The sequence below is a fragment of the Solea solea genome, chromosome 2 (assembly GCF_958295425.1).
Source record: "Solea solea chromosome 2, fSolSol10.1, whole genome shotgun sequence".
Lineage (NCBI taxonomy): Eukaryota > Metazoa > Chordata > Actinopteri > Pleuronectiformes > Soleidae > Solea > Solea solea.
The window spans coordinates 4,568,796-4,595,190 of NC_081135.1; the positions used below are offsets into that span (position 1 = coordinate 4,568,796).

Sequence of the window (26,395 nt, forward strand, 5' to 3'; positions counted from 1 at the left end):
AAAATGTTTAATACTTAAGACTCTGATGTGTCCAATGACATTAAACATCTATTAACCCCTCACACGACATGATCATCTAGACAGATGTCTGGCCAATTATCCTCTAGTGTGGTCCAGGCTTTACTAACCATTTAGGCATGGGTATGTTGGCATGTCAATATTTGCTAATTAGCACTTTAAACCTGTGAGTCGTACAAGTCATTAGGGAACGAAGGCACGAGGAAAAGTCATGGCATTATTTTGACCCTGAGGTCATGAGACCTGAAATAATGGTCATACGTCAAATTAAAAATTCACCCTGCTGGTTGGGCTCCAGTTAAGAGTAAACACAATGATATACTATACTTAAAAATGTCAACAAAGCAATCCAAGAATGTAATGTTCATGTAAAGTACAAGGACAAATAGAAGTTAAACAGCCGAGAGGCCTTTCTTTACGCCTATACCAGGAGCCTGACTTTAGTTCCTGCAGTGATACGCCCCCTCCTCCTGCCTGCCACCACTGCTGTCAACACCACAGCCTTGAGAAGTAGTCCTCACATCTCTGGGTCATATAACTGCAGTTGTTGAATGTGGAACAGTATTGTTAAGAAATAAGATAATGCCCGGGCGATGAGCATTTGCATTTAACTTTTACTCCAACAGAGCTGAATGCTGTTGAAGAGAGAGTTATTGTGATTCAGCTCCTCGAAGCTCAGGTGCCTATACTCCAGATCAGAGGGGAGGATTTGGAGAGGAGGTCACAGAGCAGCGTCGGGCCTGTGTTTGACATCCCATCAAAGAGAGACCTCTTTGATTCACAATAAATTAAGCAGCACTCCTAAACAAATCCCTGCTGACTGCAGAGCATTTCAGCCACACAATAGTTGTACCTGCTAACTATATTGTGTTTACATCGTTCATGCTCAACTTATTGTCACATCAAACACAGAGAGCATGAAGGTGCAAAATCACTCGAAATGAAACATGAAACACAATTAGCAATTTGATAATAGAGTGCGAATTAGGCCATGTTTTTCTGTCTGAACACAACCAAGCCCTGGATTTAGGGGTTACAGGGGTTTTTTAGGGGTTTGCACTGATGGGCAGAAGTAATATCACAGCTTACTTCTTTCTTTTTTACTTGTGCCTTTTTTTTTTGCAAAGGGAATCTCATCCTTGGGCAGGTTGACCCAGATAAAGAGAGATTTTCTGTTGGTAAACATTACTCACAGACAATATCACAGATACATCTTATCTTAACATGACTATAATTGTATTTTCTCCACGAACCTTAGATATTGGAGAGTTATTGGATGGTACTCCTCTTATAGAATTACCAATTTAGCAGATATTAAGGTTGCTCGGTTACACATATGAGGACAATATTTCAAACATATGTAATGTTCTTCTCTAGTGTACGAGAACAGAGCCTCCTTTCTTTCTTCCACCTTTTAACTGTTATATCATAACTTCATAGTCTTTTAAGAATAAACATGTTAAATTGTTGTTTTATCTAGTACGGAGCCCCAGAGATGGCATGAATTTGTGGGCCCAAAATATTAATTTGTTCCCATGAAACAGGTAAAAACGTTCACACGTATATTATTAGTAATATTCTCATGAATTATCTGGAGAGCTGCACCATTAAAGCGATCAAAGAGGGCTAAAGTTTCAGGATGGACAGAGATAGTGTGAGTGAGTTTGATTTTAGTTATGTTGCTACCTGTAAAGTAACCTGGCTCTTAATAGTCTGTTTAAATGCAACTCGCTAATAATGATTCCTTGCATCTTCACTAATGCATTGTTTTGAGTAACAAAAGTATTCTGAATGCAATTATTATTCAATAGATATTAAGATGTCAGCCACAACTTTAAAGGTAATTCTTTGCATTATATTTTCAATATAAAAAAAACCCCACAGGGCTTTATTTTCTGTTATGGTACATTTGACTTCAGCAAAAAATGCAGCCCCTACGATGTGATCATTGCTCTTTACAATTTCAATAAATTCTGATCAAAATCACACCAACACGCTGTGCTGGGTTATTGATTGACAACTGTGCTGCTGCTCGAAGAACATCCAATAGTAGAGCACCAAATGTGGATTATACACAGCTGAATATAGTGCCTGAATATAAGATTCTAAGGATTTTGTTTCAGAGGCGGGTCAAAATATTGATTGGGTGTTATATCATCATACCTCTTTCTTCTGTTAGACAGATATCATGATGTAACGCTATATAATTGTCTTGCAATATACTGATGATCACAGAATTGTTGTATCGTATCATGAGGTACCCTGTGATTCCCACCCCTAATTTGAATCTTTCACATTTTTAATACCTAATTTTTGCATATTTTATTTATTTATTTATTTTATTTTTAAGATTTGCATGTCGAGAAATGCCTCAGTACATTGCAAGGCTGAGTCTTTACCACAGCATCATGGGTCATTTCTTCTCTTCACTATGCTAGTCAAATAAAGCAAAACAGCACAAACAGGGAGATCGATCAGCTAATGGTATAAATTGGTGTATTTTCCACAGTAAAACATCCTTATAAGAAGACAACAACACCAATTCCTTAGCCACGTGGACAATACAGTGCTACAAAAAAACAATATAGGTCCAGTATTCATGTTTCATAAGCCCACACCACTGCTGTTGTGCCACTGCTGCACTGACTTCACTTTTCTACCTCTCTGTCAGCTCATATCGAGCAGAGAACATTTGAGCGCAGAGCAGGACGATGACGTAAATCTGCACTATAGAGCAAGAGAATCTGGAAAATATGAATGAAAAGCTGCTGCTGTTAATTTGGTTTGCAAAGCAGGGAATGCGTCTTAAAGAAACAAGTCGTTGTACAATCATCAGTTGACACTTGCTAGTACACTCATGATGTCATACCTGTATATTATCAACTTACTCCATAGGTCAGCATTCATCAAGGAGATGTTTAATGTATATAGTCTTCCTCTGACGCAGCATTGCTGCTAGGCTAACTGTCGCGCTCTGATGGATAAAAACAGTCATGCCTGGTGACTGACAATTCATTTAACAGGGCAAACGTCGCCCTCAATCATCCTAATGGGCCACACAGAGCTTAACAGAGATTCCAACATCACCTTTTACCTAGTCCACTGCACAGTAGACATGCAGGCCTGGTTTGAAAAAGGTGTTTTAAAAAGGACACCTGAGGCGCCTTATAGAGGGGAATCAGGCGAAGGGTAGATAATCTCATTATATGAGTGCCAAGTAGTGGGGAATTTAGATGTGATCATGTGAAGGCAGTAGGCTGGGTATTTGGGCTACTTAGTCATCAGTTTTAAGACAAAAACTGCACCCTGCTCCACAGAAGACACTGTCTACAATATAGAAACCACTGCATTCAGGCTTATAGCTGTCCATGTGAGAATAATCCATTCAAATACCTATGCAGACAATAGCACTGTTAGACTAATTGATGTCACACCCATAAATGAATGGAGGTATTAGTCTGACCCTTTCTGAAGGGGGGAAACAAAAATGTGCTTCTGACGTCTTCATTTTTCTAAAAAAATAAAAAAACATGAAGCCGAAGTAATGAATGTTTTTATAATTAAATTTTGGTTGCTCCATTATTGCCTTAAACAGGAGAACAGCTTGGCACCTAAATGGAATTCATCTCCGGGGAGGATTTTCTTTTTTAAAGAATGTGTCATTATAACACATCTGTGCATCTCCATTAGGACGATGCATGGTTTCTACTCTTAACACGGGAGCTGGGTGTTTAAACATATTGTCATTAAATAAAGATTTTATCTTGCTGACAATAGGTTTTTGTGTGTCAAATCTTTCTCTCTAACTTGAATCCTCAGTTGTTTGCGAGTGTGGTTGCTAAATCCTAATTGGTGCACAGACATATGTGGAATATGTGGCAAAAAAGCTCATCCCACTGCAACTCAGTAAGGAAAGCGTAGCGTAAAAGTCACATGGACCAACTAAAATCGAGTTGTTTCTGTTTTTTCCATTCAGCCCAGTGTCGGAGCTCCAACCCATTCAATTTACGTGAACCTGCTGAACTGACACTTTCAATAATGACCCATTCTGACTGAATAAAAAGTCGCCAACATCAGCAAACTGTGCCAATCGCATCAAAGCACCAAACTTAAAGCAATACAATAAAAGACAATTTAATCAATGTAATGTTATGTTAGTTTATAAAAGCATTAATGGAACCATTGCAGTGTCTGACGAGCTGTGAAAGATGCTACAAACACATGGATTAGACATGTTGGAGGTGGAGCTTTCCCCTTCTTGGCTTTTTATACTGAATACCGGGAAAAATATTCAAATACATCTAACATTCAAAAGTAATTCTTTACTTTTGTTTCCCCCATGGAGTAACCCAGATTCTCCACCATCCATGTCAGGACATGGTGTTCAGAAACTTGCAAGAAAGAGGTTTTAACCAGCTTAGTAAACTCTGAGGAGTGAGAAACAGTGCAGTGTTACTCTTTGTAACGGTCTCATTCTGTCTGTTATTTATAAATACAACTTCGTCCCCCCAAAAAGTGTTCAGACTTTCTTACACAGGCCCAAAAAAAGACCAAATAGACTTATTTAGTTTGAAATATAACTAATATACAGATCATAGTAAAAAAACTATGATATATATTAAAAAAAGAACATCAAAATTAGCTAAACGTTATTTGTGTAATTACATACTATATTAAATAAAGACAACCTGTCCAGGGTGTACCCTGCCTTTGGCCCTATGTCTGCTGGGCTTGGCAGCAGCTCCTCCCACAACCCTCACATGGAGGACAAAGCGGTAGAAGATAGACGAATGAATGATAAAAGAAGAAGCTAAAAAGGATTTTCTTTTTAACAATTAAACCTTGCAAGACAGTCACAATACTGGTAGAGCAACACATTACAGTACAGTGGCAACATGGTAACAGTGTGCAGTAAGACCATCTTTACATCAGGGAAAATGTGTGTGGGACATAACGGAGGACCCATTTCAACTATATATAACATGCAGTTATCAATTTTGTTGCGTAAATGAAATTATTCCTCTACGCAGAGATTGTGCAGCTCTGATTAACTTCGCCCATGATTGACAGCATGTATGTATGACGGAGAGGCGACTCCACATGTCATCTGTAATGGAAATGACACGGAGGTTAAACGAGGCCTATTAATTGTGTAACCCAATGTAAGCCCTTCTGCCTGCTGTTATCTGATCTGATCTGCTCTCCATGCAGCGCTTCACTGTTAAAACAACATGGAAGCGAGTGCTCTGCAACAGCTAGCCTTCCCTCTCTCCTCCTCCTCCTCCTCCTCCTCCTCCTGCCTCATTGGCATGCTGCTCACACATCTGCCCATTCATAAAAGAGCTGTTGTGGGATGGGCCAAGCATTTTTCGATGGTACAGAACCATCTCCAAGGTCAGCGTTCACAACTGCTGCAGGGAGACACAATGGTGGAAAGCACATGTGACTTCTATGTTAAGCCTAGACAAGCAGCTGCAACATTGGGATGCACTGCAACAACATTTGTCCTGCGTCATAATCACTGCTGGTTTGATGGATACACACAAAACAAGCAAATAAAATAAGATAAATCATATCTGTAGAAGTGAAATATAGGAAAGAACAAATCTTCAATGGCAATGTCGTCCCTCAACTGAAGAACTCGTCGTTGATGACCAGACTGCAGCTACTGATTGAGTGCCAAGCCGAACAGTGCCGAACTGTAGACCAGTTAAAAATACTTAACAATCCTAAAAAAACGTGGGTTAATCTCCAACAATTACCAGGGAAATATCTAAAATCTCAATATTTAACAGAGGAGTCTGGTGTATTTAGGGACAGCACTGCTGATCACGACCGGCGTATTTCAGTCCAGTGACTGTGTCAGACGGAGTCTGTGCTCTGGTCCTGGAGGAAGTACTGAACACATATTTTTAATTAACTGATTGTAGTGATGTGATTCACTTACTCTGAAAAACAACTGCTTTACAAGTCACTAGTCACTCGTTTGTGTGTCGCATGTAAAACGAAGTCACTGCAGTTTCACGCAGCCGTGCAGTGATGACTCCGCCCACGTTGAGTAGGTACTTTTTTTGTAGTGGAGATGAAACCTGAGCCGTGTCGTGCCGTGCCAAGGCGAGGCGAGCCAGGACCATAGTGGAAAAGGGCCAATAGAGACAAAGAACCATTCACTCCCACACTCACACCTACGGTCAATTTACAGTGTCCAATAGTATGAATGTCCAAGAGTGCTTACCACCACACCAACCTTGTGGCCATTAACTGATCAATCAGACAGATTTTACGTACAATGACATTAAATTGCTTCACATAATAAAACAAAGCGATATTTTCAAAAAAAATCTCAGCAGTCAGAGCAAAACAAAATCAAACAAAAAAAATAGAATAAATGACATAGAATGAACAAAAATAATAAGAGAATATGACAATGAAGTAAAATTGACTAAAATGTAAAAGAAAAAATACACAAATAAAGATGGAAAATCAGCAAAAAGTTATCCCAAATAAGCTAAATTAAATGAATAAATAATTAAAATAATGATTAATAGTCCAAAAAATATAGATAAAAGAAGTTTAAGTAGATGAAAATGGTGGCAGAAAAAGAAATAATGTATAACAAAGTACAACAGACTAAAATGTTTAAATAAATGAAAAATGAGTCAGAGATAGTGACAGTTGCTGTTCGATTGGTGAAAGACTACAACGGTTTCAGTAAAAACATTTTAACCATAAGTCACAATGTCTAAATTCAGTACTTATTACAACATTTGATAATTTGAAAAAATAATTGTGAAGAATGTTGCAAAACAAAAAGTAGAAACTATGGTCTCAATGATGGTTTCACAAACAAACAAAACATGTGACTTGTTTACTGTTTATATATTATATTATGACGTCACCTGACATTTAAATAACCATGACAGTAAATTAAAATGTAAAACAGCACCTTAACATCTTAATCGTACAGTGATTATTAAATGTGGCACTAGGCTGTCTCTGCTTCCAGTTAATGAAGCTGTATTAGGAATTAATATGTCTGCCTTAATTGATAGGGGAGATGTACAGCTGCTGACAAGCTCTTCCCTTAACTGAGGTACAAGAGCTGAAAAAAGCCACCTTAATTTACAGATTAACATTAAATCTGTTACAGTATGTTAGAATCATTTATTAGGGACATTTACATCATTATAAAGTGAGAATCTTTGGGCCTGTTCACTGATGTTGTGGCATCACATAAGGTAAAAAACAAATGAGATGTGTTGATAGAGCATAGCAGTGACTTCCCATTCATTTTCACCATCAACTTTTCAAAGGAAATCCTTGTAAAAGAAGAGTTTTTCATCTGGAACCAGGCCGACCAGCTGCCAGATGAATCCTGACCATAGAACATTTGATTTGGAGCAAAATAAAATATTGGAAAAAAGGCAAAAGAACTGTGAACAGATCCCTTTTCAATGACGTCTGGGGGTGCACATGAATATTCAATTATTCGAGCATTGATTATAAAGAAAAGTTGTGGCAAATGTGGTCAGTACGAGTTGTGGATGTATTTTCTTTTTTGACTTGTTTTGCAGTGTGAGTTAAATTTTGTTTTGATTTATTTGAAGCCAGTGAGCTTGTGTTGTTATGCTCTTGTTGTTCTATTTAATCACTTGCTTTAGTGGTTGTCTTATTTCTCTGAACTGGTACAGAGACCAGACTAGAGATTGACACACTGAGACAGAGTGTGTGTGTGTGGGTTCTTGTAAGGGTATCTTTATGAAAACCAAAACTTTTTGGCTTTTTCTAGGTTAAGACCTGGTTTTAGGGTAAGGGTTAGAATTGGATTCAGGTTAGGATTAAGGGTAAATTACTAGGGAATGCATTATGTCAATGGGTGTCCTCACTATTAATGCTCTGTAAACGTGTGTGTGTTTTTACTAAATATTGCCCAACTTGATTCCTGGAAGTTGAAGCCCACCCATCCATCCATTCATTTTCTACCACTTAATTCCTCCGCAGGAGGGTCACGGGGGGTGCTGTGCCAGTCTTACAGGGTGATAGGTGGGGTACACCCTGGCGCACATATAGAGACAAACAACCATTCAACCATTCACTCTCACTGTCAAACCTATGGTCAATCTAGAGTGTCCAATTTACCTAATCCCCATATTGCATGTTTTGGACTGTGGGAGGAAGCCGGAGAACCCGGAGAAAACCCATGCACACACAGGGAGAACATGCAAACTCCATGCAAACATGCAAACTCCATCCAGGGCTCGAGTCTGGATCTTCTTGTTGCAAAAGCAAGAGTGCTAACCACTACACCAACCACATGGCCCTGGAAGTTGAAGCCATTTTTACTCAACCTTTTTATATTTTTTGCATTATTTAACAAAAAGCTGCTTCCTGACTATGGTTGGGTATTGATAAAAAAATGTTTGATACTGTATCAGTATCAATATGAATATCGTATTAAGTACCAATATCGATATTGATAGTAAACTGAGCTTACTGGCTCAACAACGCCGATGAAATAGGTACCTTAGCATTTGAAAATCGATATCGAATGACAACTTATTTTTTGTTATGAGGTGAGACAGAATAAGTTTGGTCATAACACAAAAATAGTAATACCCATTGCTTATGTTCCAACAATATATCAACCTGGGATCAGATGCTACACTTCTATCATGGCAAGCATTTCTTGGCTGACAGGCTGGCAAAAATTTCAAAAATGAATACTCAACAGTCGCAGCTCTGACTGATTTTCAAAGTGACTAAATGAATTTTGGTGAGATTCAGTTCTTCAAAACCCTGGGAGAAGTTGCATCGCTCCATCACACTTTCGATTTTGTTTCAAGGCCGTCCATGTGAGAAGTGATATCTTTGTTGTCACACATCATTTACTGCACAATTACATAACTGTCTGTATTATATAGGAAGAAAGATAACAGATGAGGAGAGTGTAAGATAGGGGGAGTCTTTCTCAACTCTCTATGCATTGCTCTCCTCTAAACACACATATTCTTCCAAGTCTGATGGCACAACCAGACAGTTTCAGATTACTACATGATGTCTTCACTGCGCTGCCCTATTTTGGTTGCAGGAGCGGCCGACTATCAAATGAAGGACAAGTGAATGCAGCAGGCTCTGTGCAAATCAATAGGGATCAACCTCTTAGTAATACTACCACCCAGATCAACGTAGATGTGCTTTCTATTTGCACACAACACCAGCTAAGATTAGACATTCAATGGCCCTGGAAGGGTGGGAGCAGAAGACAGATTCCTGCACCACCTTGTCAGCAGTGTGCTTTGGGATTCTTCTATATGATAAAAGTGATGTCGTACATGCAGGACAGGAAAGAGGAAGAAGCGATAACAGGAGTAGGAGGCAGTTGCACAGTTCCAGAGACTCTACAGTTACATTTGTTTCCTTCTTTTGGCTTAATCTAACTACATATACTATACTTGACATGATTACTGCTGCATGACAGACTGTCATGTGCTTTCCTCATTCACAGTCTAGCCGTATAATGTCAGTGGCACATATCTATTTTTCTTCCCATTCAATCCAGTGACTTTGACCGTCATCGCGCCAATACTGTATGTATGAACTGTCTCGTCTTGTGCTGTGTTCACATCATGTGGCAAATGGAATTACTTCAACTCACAGGAGCCCGAAATGAAAAGAACCGTGAATTTACTGTTTCTGCTGGGAAAACCCTGATGTTCATCACAAAGACGCGGTTAAACCCATGAGGGTCCTGAGCGTAAAAATGACTCCAAGACTGTCTTACTGTGTGTTGTGTTTATGTTTTATGAATTTATTGAGCTAGTTACCAAAAGTATTCGGACCCCATATCAGCAGTTGCATTTCTTCAGTTAAAATTCAAGCCTGCCCCCCACAATAACCTCTTCGTTCAAACACCTCTAACAGTACATTAACTGTAGGTTTAATATTAAAAAGCTCATCTGACCTGCTTTCTTAGACATGTGTTGGTGTGGTGTTGTTCAACCTTGTCTCCTTAAATTACATTTGTGCACAACTAAACTGCATTCTATCCATCCATCTTCTACCACTTTATCCTCCACACAAGGGTCACTGCTTCCAATCCAAGCTTATAGGCCGAAAGGCGGGTTACACCCTGGACAGGTCGCCAGTCCACCTCGGGCCACATAGAGACAAATAACTACAACTCAATTAATTCCTAAATAAATGTTTTTGGACTGTGGGAGGAAATCGGAGAACCTGGAGAAACTGCATTCTTAATTATGTTTAATAAAGAACAAATTATTTAATTATTATGATTTACATGAATATGTCTGCAAACAGGGCCACACGGTTGGTGTAGTGGTTGGCACTCTTGCCTTTGCAGCAAGAAGACTTGGGTTTGAGCCCCAATTGGAACAAGGGCCTTTCTGCATGGAGTTTGCATGTTCTCCCCATGTGTGCGTGGGTTTTCTTCGGGTTCTCCGGCTTCCTCCCACGGTCCAAAAACATATAGGAATAAGGTAAATTGGTCACTCTGAATTAACCATAGGTGTGGATGTGAGAGTGAATGGTTGTCTCTATGTGTGGCCCTGCGATGTACTGGCGAACTGTCCAGGGTGTGACGCCATCTATCGCCCTATGTCAGTTGAGATTGGCGGATGGTGGAGGATAAAGCGGTAGATAATGGATGGATGGATGTCTGCAGACACGCTGTGCTTGTGGCTTTTTGAGCAAATAAGGGTGATGATGACGTCATCAAAGATTCAAACAAAAACACACCACTTTTACCTCAAATAATTAATCAGAACAATATGAAATATTAAAAACCAACTTCATCTGTGAGAAAATACAGTACATTCCTTATAAAACATAATTTAATGCAGTTTAGTTGTGTGGGAATGGAGGGGTTGGTTTTATTGTCAGACTGACCGAATAACAGCTGTCGGGTCTCTGATGTGAAATAAAATCACACATCACTGAAGCCAATTTAGAAAAGACATTTTTAGAGTTTTTCAAATTTGACTATTGATTTTTTTTTCATTTTGCAAAAGTAAACTCTTCTGATAATGGACTGTTTCAAAAACAAACAACTTCTGATTATGTCGCACTGCAGTATCGCTATTTCCTGACATTTTAGAGCAAAGAATGAATAAATTATAAAGACTATCTTAAGGTAGTTGAGTCAAAATTAAAATTCTGGTTAGCTGCAGCTCTAACGCCAACTGAAACCGCCAATTTCAGGCTTTAAATAACACTTTTAGTGTTGTACAGAATGCAAATGAGCCGTGAAACTAAAACCTAAACTTTCCTCAAAAATCATATAATATGAGCATAGCTTTACCTTTAGTACACATCCACGAGAAATGCATCAATAAACATGCTTCATGTGACTAGGTAACAGTAATTGGTTGTTCTAAAGTTGGCTTTTAGGATATCCTGCATTAAACAATGTGATTTCAGTGCTGAGACCACAGGTCTCTCTGTTGGAGAGCAGTTGCTTCATTGCCAACACGTCTTTTGACAAGCCAGGATTGTTTTGGCCTCATTAATTCCTGTGAATCTACAAGCAAGTCTGACATTTTAGTTAACACTACATGCTGGAAAATACTTCTGCTTTCAAGTCAGCATTAGTGCTTGTGTGTCTGCTTGGGTTTGAATGTTTCCAGCCTGGACCTGCTGTCAGGATGAATGGACGGGGTTTTCACCATTGGAGGATCCCATTGTGAGGAACAGCGCACGCCGGCCGTGTCCACTGTGTGATGTTTCACCTGAGGCTAGAGGAATCAAAGCACCACCTGTGGACCAAATGAGCCACTCCAGCACAACAAATGTTACTGTCCATGTCACAAATCCACTCCAGCTGCCTCTGCTGCTCTGGTGTGTGACAAAGCGAGAATACGAGGCATGGAGCTGTTTGTTTAATGTGATTGCACTCAGTCTATACTATAATCTTGCCATATTTACATGGACTGTATATAGATCTGTGTGAGCCAGGCACACAACTAGCAGTGCTTGGCTTCTCCAAGGCAGGTAGCCATTAACTTGACAAGAGCTCGACATTATCAATTGAGTCACGTAGCTCTTTGCGTAACACTGCAGGCCAACATATATACAAGACTTGTGCCAACCTATAATCAAGTAGGTGATGGAGAAACGCCATTGTTAGACAAATTAGCGGCTTCGCTAAATGACTGTTTTCCCTTCAAATGCCAAGAACCGTCTGAAGGATGGCAGTGGACAAAACATAGAACCATTGCACAGTATTTCAGTTCAGCTGAGAAAAAAAAGGAAGAATGCAGAGGCTTGAATGTGAAGCTGTAATGGCTGATGATGGTTGGACGCTACTAATAGGTAGCAAGCCCAGACAGCAGTTTGACTATGCCTTCAAAAAGCAGGATTTTGAATGTTTTTAACTATGCTGATAGGAAATAAGGCCTTTTGAATAATATAAGAAGTTTGTCACGATGTTCCAGAGCCCAAAACATCTTCAAATGTCTTGTTAACCTCACAGTCAGAAACTTATCAGTGCTCTATTTGCAGGAATGACAATGAATTCATTTTTTTTTCTGATTGTATGAAACCGTGATGCAGTTTGTAGAAGGCTGTCTCCTTGTCCTTTACGTTAACCAGCATTTTTTCATCACGGCACACAGCTGTTGATGTTGTTAATTCACTGCTGCCTCAGTCACTTGGTTCAGCTGTGTTACTTTGGGAATTCACTGTTTGAAAGCCTTTTTTCAGATTGACCAATGACAGAATCTTACCAAACAAGGCAGCATCAGCTGCAGACCAGTTGAGGAAAGATTGTTGAGGAAAAATGATATAACTGTGTTATTAAGATAGTGAGCTGATAGTGTTTCTCCATGTTATTTTGTCATGTTAACAGCGAGTTTATTGGTCCTGGGTCAGTGTTGATAGTGTGTCAATACTTAATTGCTTAAAGAAACAATTTGTTGTTTGAAAAGCAATGAAAATATGATTCATTGTTGGAAGAAATTCAAACAACAAGGGGTTGAGTTTGTATTTTTGTTTTCTTCTGATAAATTGAAGCAGCTTCTCCTAACAAGGCCCAGAATAATGTCTCCTATATGTGCATACAGATGGTTTGGAGCGGTTGTTTTGACGCCTGTGCTTGTGTCCCTGACACTGGTTGGGTGAATGGAGGCCATCTGGGATTGGCCAGAGCTTCTGTGAATGAATGGAGCCGGGTAGCGTCATTCAGCACCGTGGACAGCTCCATCCTCGCTGCCTGTGGAGCTATCCGCGGTGCTGAACGCGGCTGCGCTGCGGCTCAGTGCGCTTTCCTCAAAGCGTTTCCCGGATACACACGAAAGCGTCACTTTGACCCGAGGAGCGCTCGGCGATCAGAGGAGCCGGGCTGAAATGAGGCCTAAAGTGCGGGCCTGGTACGATGAGCAAACACAAGTCGATGCGTAAAAAGCCTTCCGCGACATTAGGTAGGTAAACCACCTCTTGATTTAAATGAAACGCTCTCGATGTGGAGTGGGCAGCCATGATGAACACCTGGCGGACTGCAACAACACACACACATGGGTTTTGTACAGCTATTCTTGTAAGGACTCTCCATTCAGTTGGACGTAACCAAAGCCTTATCCCTAACCTATATGATCTTAAACTACAACTCACATCTTAATCCTAACTTAAACCAGAGCCTCCAAAATTATGTTCTGCCTTATTAGGACCAGGCTTTGGTCTCCATACGTGTACATACACACTCTTGTACAGCTACTCTTAGTGAGGACTCTCTCAGACATGATGCATCCCCTAACTATAAGCCTACAATCAAGTCTTAACCCTGAAAAAGCATATAAAGTTCTGAGAACCTGCTAAAATGTCCTCACTTCCTACATTTGATACACATACAAGAAAACACACACATACACGCACACTCAAGCTCCCATACATAATTGTGTGCATATGTCTCCTTCCGCCTCATTAAAACGATATAAACGGGGGCCGAGTCTAACAAGCCCGTGCACAGGTTATCGGTGGGTGATCACGCGGGATTATGATGAGCCAAAGCGGTGTGCGGCGCACTTCAATGTCACAGGAGAGCGCGTGAACCAAAGGTAGAGAGAAGCTGCAAAAAAGACACCGGCAGCAGGGCCTCCATCTGCACATTAGCATGGGGCCTAAACACAATGAGGAGGAGATGAATGAACATGAGGCCCGGAGTCTCCTTGAATCTGTCATCCGTCTCCATGGCGACAGGAGGAGGAGGAGGAGGAGGAGGACCAAAACTGGCATCTATCCGGGCCCAAATCAACAGATGGCCACCACAGCACCCCACATCCACCACCACCACCACCACCCTCCCCTCTATCACAGCCTACCTTGCACTGTTCCATGCACGTCCTCACTGAATAAGCGCCCGGCTCGTACTTCTGACTCAGGAGCTCAAAGTCCTCGTATTTCTCCTGGGCGTGCTGGTCATAGCGCTGGTACGCCTGGACGCACAGGCTGCACCTGGTCGTGTCGCCGTCGCCGAGCACGTCGAGGCTGCAGTTCAAATTGTCCGGACTCGTGGAGCCGTCGAGCAAATCCAGCAGAGAGTAGGAGTTACAAAAGGAGAGGTACAAATCGCTCATATTTACAGCCCGCGTTCCCTCTTGCTCGGAAAGGCCCCTGCACAAATGGTCGGCATCTGCGAAAGCGAAGCAGTTCTGAGATAAACTATCCTGGTGGCAAGTTTCCAGCCGCCACAAATGTTTGGTAGAGTTTCCTATAAAAATAGCATCTGGGTTTCCTCTGAGGCTGCTGTGTGCTGAGTGGGTGTGGGGTGAGAGGAGGTGGGAGGAGGCGAACTTGTCCCGGGTGCGGGCCAGTTTGGCCTCGGCGCAGAACCACAGGTGATCAGAGAGGAGGATGGTTAAGAACAAGAGGGATGCCAAGGACAGTCGCCATCTCTGCGCCCTCTCTGAGTCGGTGAATGGCTTTTGGTTGTCGCGGGGGGGCTCTAGCCAGATTTGGAAGCCGTCGTCATCTTCTTGCTGCCAACACGTCCCAGCACCCCTGGTCATATTTTGGGAACCGGCCGACTCCACCGTGGGGGCTCCTCTGCCGCAACAGTCATTGACGTGGGGTCCGCGTCGCGTTTTCCTCCCCTCAGGTGTCGGGTGGTGGGTTGTCCCGGCTGGCCTTTGATATCAGCGATAATTCCCATCAAAAATCGCGTGGGTATGATGGGGAATCAGGCGACCACGGGCCGCATCCTCCATGGCTGGCCGGTGAAGCCGCTGTCCTCCCGTCCGCCTCGAGCTCCGCGCCGCTCCGCTCCTCTGCGTAGCCTCGACTCCGTTTTTAGAAACACTCACCGACGCGTTTACGTTTCCCCCGGCCTCGGTCGTACAGGGACAAGGCTGCTTTCCTCTTCCAACATGGCGAAGCGGTGAGCCTTTGTGTCGGCGGATGGGCCTTGAGCCTGTCACATACCTCTCTGCTTTTTTTCAAGCCCTCACCGTCTTCATCGCGCTGCCGTTGTCAAGTTGCCGCCATGTTCGCCCGGAGACGGTGTGTGTGTTTGCAGGAAGCTGCGGCAAGTCAGCAAGAGATAACCAGCGGCGTTTCCGGTGCCGACTTTCAAAATAAATGTCACAAGCGTATTTGTGTAGTGTGTCACAATTGCATATCTATGCATTGTTTTTTTTTTTGTAATAAATAAAAGCAATTTAATTAATTTGAATGACAGTTTCCAATCAGTCCTCAGTGGCATCTGGCCTTTTAAAAAATACATTCAGTTATTTTGTTGCCTCCTTGCACATGTTATTATGTCCTATATTAATGAGCTGTGAGCAACTTATTTTCTACTCTGTTTAATACAAATTTAACCTTTAATTATCCAGGAAGATTCCAGGGAAATCCCTTTGGAAGGAGACCTTGTCAAAACAGCTCATCATTTACAGATGACCAGAATAATGTGCTGCAATTTTAGTTGAATTGATTCTGATTTTGGTAACTTTGATCATACATATATGTCATTACTTTGAGAGTTTACACAAGATGGATTGAGTATTTAATTGTCATTTTTCACCTGCTGGTGAAATTGCAAATGTACGCATGTTACTTAGTTCAGCAAAGAAAATGAATATGATATAATAAATCACACTGTGTAGCTATAGCTATATTTGCAACAATACAAACGCTATCAAGTGACGGCACATATTGTGTTGTATTTTGAAGGTCACATTTCCTAATATCCGTTTCTCTGCTACTTTTTGCTGCCAATGTGACAAACCTCTCAATTTGTTACGTTATGCGCGCGCACCGCGACCGCGGCATCCCTCGCTTCGATGGCATGTCAAGTCTGAGAGTGAGTTCAATTTTCATCAAAACTGTTGAAATATTATCTTCAAAATGAAAGCCTTTGATGTTTGTATGAAAATACAAAAACAGAGGAATAGAGGAAGTCACAGAAGAAACAAATGATACAATCAAACAGGTGGATAAAATAAATTATTAAGCAACAAAAGACTGAGCTTACATACTTAGAAGAGGTTTTTATTATTATTATTTATTTTGAAAATAAAATCGGTCAGACATGTTCTGGTCTGTGTCCTGCTAGACTTGACCTTTGGACCAGTAAGACAGGCTGGTGGTCCTCCTGCTCTTTAAAGAACACATGTGTCCAAACTTAAGCAGTTTGAGGCCCTTTAAACATGCTGTTGTTTATTCACCATTAAAAACTAAATAAATCATGATCTCAAAACTGAACAAAATAATTCTAATGATCATTTTAGTCATATCTGAGAAGCCATGTGCATGTATTTACAAATGAACACACTTATCATTCTCATGTCAGTAACAAATAGCATATTAATTATACATAACAAATTGTGAAATTTAATGATGAGACTGAAGATTGGAACAACGCATGTCAAGAAACTATGGCTTCCATATGCAAATACACAAATAAAGGGAAATGACATCCTGTTTGTGTTTATTTGCATATTGAAAAGGTCTGCAGGATTCTGGCCTTCATAAAGCAAGGCTTTATGAACCCCAAATGTTTTATTTTAATGTGATTATTCACTTATACATAAATAATTGCATTCAATTTCTGCTAATTAAGCCTCCTAAAGGTTCCTCACTGGTACTTTTAATGTCAATGTGTTTCCCCACAAAAAAGATATTATCCTATTATTATGATGATCATTTTCATCATCATGATGATGGTGATTATTATTATTAAATGTATTATTATTATTATTATTATTATAACAATAATAACATTACTTGTTATATTGCTATATTACTGTGACTGCATTTTTTTTCTTTAGTAATTATTATTATTATCATGTTTTGAAATTGCAATCCCTTACACTATACTTGTTATTGTGTAATGAAATTACACTAATTTCAGAATAGAAAGTTGTATTGTCATACTATGAGGTAAGGAGTGAATACATTTAAAACATAGCATACTATAAAAGCATAAAAAAACAAAAAACAGTAGTTGTGTCTTTTTTTATAACTACAAATGTAGTTATGACTATACACAGTCTACAGTGACAAGTAAATAAATAATAATCAATATTTAATTATTCGTCGTTTCACAAACCGCTAATATTGAGGGAAAAAATAACATTACATATGGTTTCCTATACCAAAATCACAAACTCGAGTACAATATTAGTCTGACAAAGTCATTTTAAACCTTTTCAACTATATGAAGTTGCAAGCTTTATCAAAGACATCATTTTTCAATTGTGCAACAGATATTATTCTCCCATGAAGAGGAAATGAAACAACATGACTCAGCTACAACAATGTTGCTGATTTTTATTGACATTTTATAGGATATAAAAGTGCATCGGTCTGATATTTAGTTCCGAGCCCTTCCACAAACTCCACACAGAAACTTTAAAATGGGATTCGGACCAATAATCCTCTGTGTCAACCACTGCACCACCACGCTACATCTTACAGTTGTGTTGATACCCTGATACTCTGAAACAAAGTTGTGTTATCACTGCGAGGCTTCTCATCTCTGCAGTGACAGACTTTTAAAAACAGGACAGCAACTTTGACTTTTACTTAAAAGTGGGGGTTTTTTCCACGAGTTGGAGCATCTGGAAATGTGCATGACACTAATTCTAAGCAAGATAAGGATGTGCTATGTCAAAAGATAATAACTGATTTGAGTTGGTTTTTTTTTGCTGATACAAGTGGATTTTATTTTGATACAAACCAACCACAGCCAGTTTAACCAGACTTGTCAAGTGTTACTTATGGTTAGAACCCTATGTTTGACCACTTATTTATTCATAAGCCACCAAATGGAGCCTGATTTACTGTTGTTTCTGACTGAGTTTCTTAAGTGAGGGTGGGCTGTGCTAATCGTTGCAGACAAACCCTCCCTGTGGCTACGAGCCTCTGTTAGGTCTCTACAGGAGCTCATTTATTTCAGCTAGAATGTGCAGCCACTGGAAGTCTACGGGATTTTTCCAAACCATTTGTTTTCTGCTTTGTGTCCGTTGTGCTTGTTGGTTCCAGCTCTCAAGTAGCTACGCCCAACTTAATTAGAGCATTTATCTCATTAGGATATGGCTTCTTTTATTTGTTTTGTTTTCTGCAGTGCAATAGCGTTCAGCGGTTGCTTGCGACGCTCTTGTTTTCATCACCTGATCCTTTCAACTGTGAATCTGAGTTGCACTTTACAAGTTGTGCTCATATAGACTCAGGCTGAACGATTAGGGGGAAATAGCTCATTACGATCATTTACTGGCAGATATCATTTGACAGCGTTTGCTGTTTGATTTGCAATGTGACTTCAATAAGTCTTGCTTCAGTTCAGACAGAAATGTATTTTGTTGCACAGCAGATATTACCATACAGGGAAAGTGCTCTGTGTAATACATTTAAAACAGGATGGAGCATTATCATGCAAAGAATCATCAAAGAAAACTACTGATAAAAACATATCTTGTGCATTAAATATTAACTGTCAACTAATGAAAACTAGAACAATAATTACAAAAGGTCTGACTGTGGTAAATCTGTGGTTCTCAAACTGTGTTGGTACATGAGAAATTTTGTTCTATACCAGGGTAGAAAATGAAACAATTAACAAAAATTAAATCATAAGATTTGTTTAGAAATAGAGTCACATTATCTCTTGGTCCATCTTCATCTAATTTTGCGATCCCAGTGTCTAAATATATGTGAGGAAGAGGAGGATGATGAGAGAGCAAATTGGGAATATTATTGGGAATAAATCTGCCTCCAAATGGCCATAGCTGCCTAAGTGTATTTTAACGTTGGTGATTATAGTGTTACTCAATATTTTTTCAGGTAGTACTTAGTATAAAAAAGTTTGAGTGTCACTGTTGGGTGAAAATATAATAAAGATAAATTCAATAATAAAATAACAATGAATTCTGCCTTTGCAATTTGCTAATTGCATTATTTCAAATTGCAAATAGTCTTGTAGTTTGAAAAGTGAGACCCGGTAAGGCAGAGGGGGAGTCACCAGGGGGCGACTCCACTGGTGACTCCACAAAAAGAACTCAGTTTGAATGGAAGTCTATAGGAGAAATGGCTTCAGCTCTTCTACAATAGCACTACGTCCATTTTTATATACAGTCTATGGTCTATTGTGCATCAGAGACACAGTGTTTCACACACATACACAAAGCCACACAGGAATAAGCACTGGTTGAGTAGCTCTAATTAAAGCCTGTCAGTCAAACGCTCACTCTTCATCACCTGAAATAGTCCAGAGTGGGCTACGGTTTACACTTAACCTATGAGGAAGACATTCATTTCTCTCCAACCCTTCATGCTTTCATGATATTTTCCACATGGAGCAAAGCTTGGATCGGCAGAAACAGCCACAAATGTCCAAAAATTAAATTTTGTTTAAGTGACACAAACAGAAACCCAAAGTCCCAACAGGGAAACTTTAGATTATGTCAATGAGAGATATTATTCACACGATATGATTATGAACAGGTACCTCATCACTTACACTTTGAAATGTATTCATGCGGCATTTACGGACATCAATGCCCAAGGCGCCACAGGCAGCTACCTACACCCTTGAGGCGGCAGTGATGAAGGTTATAACATATCAATAAGTCCCAGGGCACAGCAGTGACATTTTTGAAGACGGGAAAACATGGCGACATCTCTGTTGAAAGGCCTTGCGCTCAACTGGTTTTGACGTCCCCCTGTGGTGTCCCTTGGTCTCTCTCTGCCAGCTCAGCGCTCGCTACACAGCTGAGCCAAAGGCCATCGTTTCACACAGACACTCCTTTCAACTTAAAAAAATAATTTGTAATTTTTCTATCAAATCAAAATGTATTTTTGAAGTTTGCATCTGATATGTAGTTAAACAAGCACATATTACAGTGCAAGGGTTGATTTCCATTGTACTAATATAATGTTTTAACCCCTGCATTTATATTCAAGTGGAAAAGTGTTCCAGTATGGGTAGTAGAGCTGCACCATGTCGTCAAAATAATCATATTGCAATTATTTATGACAGATATTGTGATTGCAATACGATTTCCATGAAGGACAATATTCAAATCAGCTAATGTCAACAAGCAAAACACTTACAAAGCAGGATTTTTAGATTTTACACTCTTATTGCAGCTTTGATTATCAGCCCAATTCTTCTCTGCATAAAGTTTAGGTAGACAAAAATAAAAGCAAAAGACAAATCACAAAAACTCACACTGCCAATACTTTTACATCCACTTACAACTTTAATTTCCTAAGTTTTGACACATTTGTTAAAAGCAAATACCAGAAAACCATAATCACATATTGAAATCACAAAAAGCTAAAAGTGACTGATTTTGCATGAAAGCCCTGTAAAATAACATGTACTTTGAAATCAAACCTCTTTATCAATTTATTTATTGATTAGCATTTATTAAAAACTTTAATTTAATTTGTAATCACTTAAAATGCGACATTGAAGGAGGCTTTTCCTACAATGTCTTTTGTCAACATAATATTTGTCAAACCAGGTAACTGTCATCATTAATGAGATGCCCTGCTTTGATTGAGTCAGTCACCCACGAATCTCTTACAATCTTAAACTTTCTCCTAAAACGTCGTCTCAGAGTCCTCAGATCCACAAGTCTCGTTTCCTCTGTGACGATGACATGAGACACTCCTTCCTCCAGCTTCGGCACAACTGTGCCCCCGTGGTAGCGAAACTCCAGCGCCCTGATGTCCAAACAAGTGGCAGGTATGGCGGTGTCGGGGTCTCCTACATCAGCGCAGCTGTCCATGTAGGCCCTGAAGGGTCTGAACATGCTGGTGGGTAGGTTATCCCAGCCGTAACGCTGCTCCACCTGTCCTATGTCCACGGCCGCCGGCGCGTTGTCACCGCCACGAATGCGGCCAAACAACTCTCGCAGCTGCTGCACGTCTGTGTCCACGAAGTAGCTGTCACCATAGGCGTCGTACTCCTTTCCAAAGTGCTCCTTGGTGGAGGGTGACATGTGGATCATGTGTCGTGGTTGCCATGGCACCACTTCCTTCTGGTCCAGACACTCCAGCAGCCACGAGGCCCAGACCATGTCATGTTGGTTGGCTAAAATCAGGTTCTTAACACGCATGTTCTCCACACCAGCAATCACACAGTAGGTGTCTCGTCCTGGGTTTTGAACCACGATTCCTCCACACCTGGTGATGACATCACTAATCAGTTATTTTTTTAATTTACAGCTGCTATAATTTCTTTAATGAATAAAGAAACAAATATTTCACAGCATACGCTAAAAACTCCACATGTTCTGCAGCTCTACAAATATGTGTGAGTGGATAGTTCGGGTTTTTGAAGTGCGACTGTTGTATGAGGTGCTGACCCAGAGTCATAGCTGACTGCAAAACAGAAGAAAAGGCTCCCAAAATATAATTTTTGCTACCTTAAGAATATATTCGCCATTTTATCCTGACATTAGATGCCGTTTCCTGACTGGAAAATGAAGTTCTCCTTTAAGTTTGTAAAATACTCACTCCCCACACCAAAGTCCACAGAGAAAATAAGTTTTACATTATAGTACACAGGACATAATGATCCACCGCTGTTCTTTTGCGAGTTCAGTATTTGAAAACTTTCATTACCTCAGTAAAACAATCTTACAAAACAAGATGTAGGAGATTAGTAATAACTGTAATAAGATTAAGATTAAGATTAAATACTGGACGTATATTTATCAGGTCATCTGACATATGACTCTCATGTTGCTCTGAATCTGCTGGATGTGACAGAGTGTACAAAAATATAGAAGTTAATGCTCAAATGAAATGTATATACTTATCCAACAACAACAACAAATTAACGATGACTTCATTGTACCTGGCCACCCCCTTCTCCAGCTCAGCTTTGGGATGATCGTCAGTACCGTTCAGGATGCAGAACTCCACATCTTCAAACATGTCCGTCTCCTTGGTAACCCCAGAGAGGTCCTGCGGCTTAAAGTGGTCGATGATCCCAACCACCTTCTTGGGTCTGGCAACCAGCTTGCGCTTCTTCTTCTGTGGTTCCTCGTCGGTGATGTAAAGGTGCCTCGAGGCGAGTTTCCCCGACGCCTTGCTGCGGAACTGATCCAGCTCTGCCAAAGTCATGCACTGGTGCCACTCCTTGTCGTCACGAATCTTCTCGATCCTGGGGAACCGCAGGGTGCAGTTTGTTTTGTACACGTCGCTTCCAACTATCTCTGCTGCCTTCACTTGGATGATGACAGAGTTGCAGGGCTCGATGTAGACTTCGGGTTTCTCTGTTCCACACAGGATGGATGTTGGTGGGTCGTTTTTTCTATACACTTTCCAATGCTTGGCTAACTTTAAACCAAGGTCATACAACTCCTTCATGGTGTAGCCGGAGCCAATGCGGCAGAACGAGTGGAAGACCGAAGGTTTCTCTCCAGGCTTCGGAGCTTCAGCAACGGCACCTAAGAAATGGGACATCATACCACCTCGTCTCCCTTTGCCCCAATAACCACCAACAATCAGCAGGTCAAGCTCATCCATCAAGCCATCAACATATTCTGGCTTTATTTTCAGCCATCCTTCCCCGCGCTTATCAGGTTTGTAGATAGACAAAGGATCCTTCACCATGATGCCCTCTTCTCTGTCATCAATAGCATCATTGAGAGCGTTCACCACCTCCTGCATGGTCCTTGCGTCTGTCTTTGGCACCAGGTGTAACCTTCCCTTAACTGGGTTGAAAATCGTCTGAAGGGTCTCGTTGCGCTTTTTCAGTGTTTCCTTCCCAAGCTTCTGGTTGTTGACTAACAAGACATCAAACACACAGAAGCACGTCTGTAGCTCAGAGTCTTCCATCAGCCTCTTAATATCGAACTTGCTCCCTTTCTGCATGAAGTTATCTGTGGTTGGGTTGTACGCCATCATCTCACCGTCAAGGATGCAGTTCACCACATGGCTTTTAAAAACATTATGGATATAAGGCGTGAGTGAGCCTTCTAGAGGGGATCCTCCAAACTGCTGTGTGTATTCAAAAGCATTTCGGCTAAAGTATTTGTACACATCCCCATCTTTGTGAAGCTGAATGCGCTCCCCATCAAGCTTGGTCTGGATGTAAAAAGGGCTGTTGCCCATCTGTTTCTCCACATTGCGAATGTTAGCCACAGCTGCCAACATGGGCTTAAAGGCAGAGAAAAGTCCAATGGAGACTTCGCTCAATGACACAGAAGGGTCATGGAGCTGCTGGCACACTTTGTTCAAGTCTGTGTTGACGTTGTAGAGCTCGGCAGCGTCCGGGTGGAAGACCTGGAGAACAGTTTCTTTGCTGACGCCAAGCTTCATGTCCTTCAGAATCATTCTGATGAGCCACTTTTGCTCAAGAGGTGAGCTCCGGGTGATGAGGTGAAGAAGACTTTTTTTAACAAGATCCTTCTGCTTACCAGCATTGTTGGCAGCCACTGAATCTAGGAAGTCATTGACTTCTTTGATGCTGAGGTTTCCTTGGCTGGTGAGCCGTTTCTTGAGGACAAAGTAGGCCATGCTAGCAAAGTCTCCAGCTTCTCCTTGGGATGTAGTTGGGGCTCTGTAGTTCGACAGTTTATTGGCCTCTGGACCATTCTTTGGTAGGCCTAATACATCGATGTAGAGTTTTGCTAACATACTCTCTTTGATGCCGTATGCCATTCGCTCTCGTTCAAATGAAGGAACTATGAGACGCATAGCTGGGTAGAAAGAGTCCGTTGTTTTGGCCTTGTCTTTGTGGAGGGCAGAATGAAACTTCCTCCACGAATCAATGAAATCCCTGAGGATCTTGGATTTTTCCGGACGCAGCTTAGACTTCTGGATCTTCTCTAGAACGGTACACAGGTGAAGAAATGGAACCTGTTCTGCAACAGATGGCTCACCAGCAGCATCACTTCCAGAAGATCCCTCCATGGTGAAATCTGTTACACGTATCAACAAAGAAAATCAGTGGTGACTAAGGTGGCAAAGGGGTGGAAAATTCCCAGTAAATTTCCAGAAACATTCCATGGGAATTTATGGGAATTAATAAGAATAAATAGGACATTTTGGATACTTAAAAGAAACGGTATCATATACAGATATAAACATTTAGTTTTGTCATAAGCATACATGCTTGCAAAATTATGCAATTAAAAAACATGATATAGATTAATTTAGATATAACTATCTATATTTAGCTAACTATTTATCAATCAATAGTTGCTAGTTAAATTTTAACACCATAGATCAAATATCAACCTCATATCATCAAGGCAATATTCAATAGAATGATATTCAACTGTATTAGCATAAAATCTGTTGGTTTAAACCAAGATTAAAAAATATCTATTTTATTCCCATTAATTACCCATAAATGCATGTTAATTCCCATGGAAAGAATCCAATTTCGAGTTTTGCAACCCCAGTGGTGACTCATCAACTTACACCACAGTCAGGCTAAAGGTCCTCTCTTTCTAATAAATGAATCAATATTATGAAGTAGAAATAAGATATCAGATAAGAGAGAACAAATATTTCTCTACTTTGATTTCCAGTATTTCTGTCATTCATAAAAAAATAAATCCGTCCTGTGAGAAATACCTAGGAGTTGTAGATTTCTGGTTAGAAAACAGAACTTATCACAATCTAAATTTAAAAAAAATCTCAATCTAAAATCTAACAATATTTTGCATGAAAATGTAATCTAATTTAACAAATAAAACTTCATAAAAAGAAAGAAATGTAACCTGCAGCCTCACAATTATCCAATTTACAGACTGTGTGTCAGTATAACGTAATCAGATGATCAGTGAGCAATGGAAACAAGTGAAATTAGCAAGAAAAATAAATTAATCTCTGCTAATTTTGTTCCTATTTACACACATCTTGCATGTTATTATTATTATTATTGCTATTATTATTATCCATTATTCATTATATTATTATTATCATTATCATTATTATTTCAGGTGTATGTCTTACAACAACAAAATTAATCTGATTATTTAATCTGAATTATGTATTTACATGCCTATTTCTTCACTTTGTAGATAACTACAGTAAAATCTGAATTAGTGACCTAAAACTTGAAACACTGTACAGTGTAAGTGTTATTGTATTTACAGTTACTGCTGTCAGAGAGAAAAGTAAACATCCGGTTACTTTAAAAAAGTATTCGCTGACATGAGTGTGTTGCCCGGACATGTCAGTCGAAATACCCAACACATTAATAGCTGATTTTATGTTTGTAATTACATGTTAATGTGAAATTCTCTCCAACAATTCATTTTATTTAACACAAGGAAACTTCAGTGAAGTACGCGTTTGCGGTTTAGCAAAAACAAAACGCGGAAATGTGAGTTCAGTGGATCTTTAAACTCAATTTGAAGAAACATACAATCATTCGTTTGAATAGATAAATATTATTAAAGTGTTAATAATATTATTTGAGTGTTACCTTTTCCTTACGTCCCTGAAACAAAGGTGAGAGACAAACTTGACTCCAAACAGTACACTACATGTTTACACATTACTACGCTTGTAATCACAATGGGTACGTCAACGGAAATTGTCCCTGTAGAAGCAAAAGCGGAACTTTTTGTTTCCGCCCTATGTCGTTGAAAACGTATACGAAAATAAATAATGATTTATCGTGGCCACTTTTAAGTTTTACATTCATTGAGCATTCCCATTGGCTCTCTTTCTCTTTTAATGTAGTGTATTTTTAGGTCAGTTATTAAAAAATTGAATAACTGCAGATTTGACATGGAAGCTCCTCACCATCGGAGGGCGCCAGAGAAACGCTGCAGATTGTTTACCATCCTGTGCCTTGGTCTCCAGTGAGTCGGTATTTATCTGGTTGTAATGCTTGGTGCTTTATTATTGTTAAAAAATAACTGTCTGACATATTTGGTGTGATTGTACTTTAACATCA

At 40.1% G+C, this 26,395-nt stretch overlaps 2 protein-coding genes across 2 annotated transcripts in view; both read right to left on the bottom strand.

The window, feature by feature from the left end:
• Positions 1–15,544, bottom strand: part of nalf1a (NALCN channel auxiliary factor 1a) — a 37,025-nt gene extending 21,481 nt beyond the window's left edge. Inside the window, exon 1 of the mRNA XM_058622729.1 lies at positions 14,349–15,544. Within this exon, the coding sequence (XP_058478712.1) occupies positions 14,349–15,035 (687 nt within the window). The 5' untranslated portion in view covers positions 15,036–15,544. The remainder of the gene's footprint in view (positions 1–14,348) is intronic.
• A 5,156-nt stretch (positions 15,545–20,700) lies between these two features.
• Positions 20,701–26,019, bottom strand: lig4 (ligase IV, DNA, ATP-dependent). Its single transcript, XM_058623393.1, has 3 exons — positions 25,919–26,019; positions 22,331–24,401; positions 20,701–21,654 (listed from the first exon to the last, which is right to left on the bottom strand). The coding sequence occupies exons 2-3, from the start codon at positions 24,391–24,393 to the stop codon at positions 20,982–20,984; spliced, it is 2,736 nt and encodes a 911-aa protein (XP_058479376.1). The 5' UTR covers positions 24,394–24,401; positions 25,919–26,019; the 3' UTR covers positions 20,701–20,981.
• Between the last annotated feature and the right edge of the window lie 376 nt (positions 26,020–26,395).

Bases quoted from the DNA above. Each gene is read 5' to 3' on its own strand.
- lig4 (XM_058623393.1), bottom strand. From the start codon at position 24,393: ATGGAGGGATCTTCTGGAAGTGATGCTGCTGGTGAGCCATCTGTTGCA. The intron at 21,655-22,330 runs GTACAATGAAGT...TGTCATCACCAG, and splicing joins CTGGAGAAGGGGGTGGCCAG to GTGTGGAGGAATCGTGGTTC.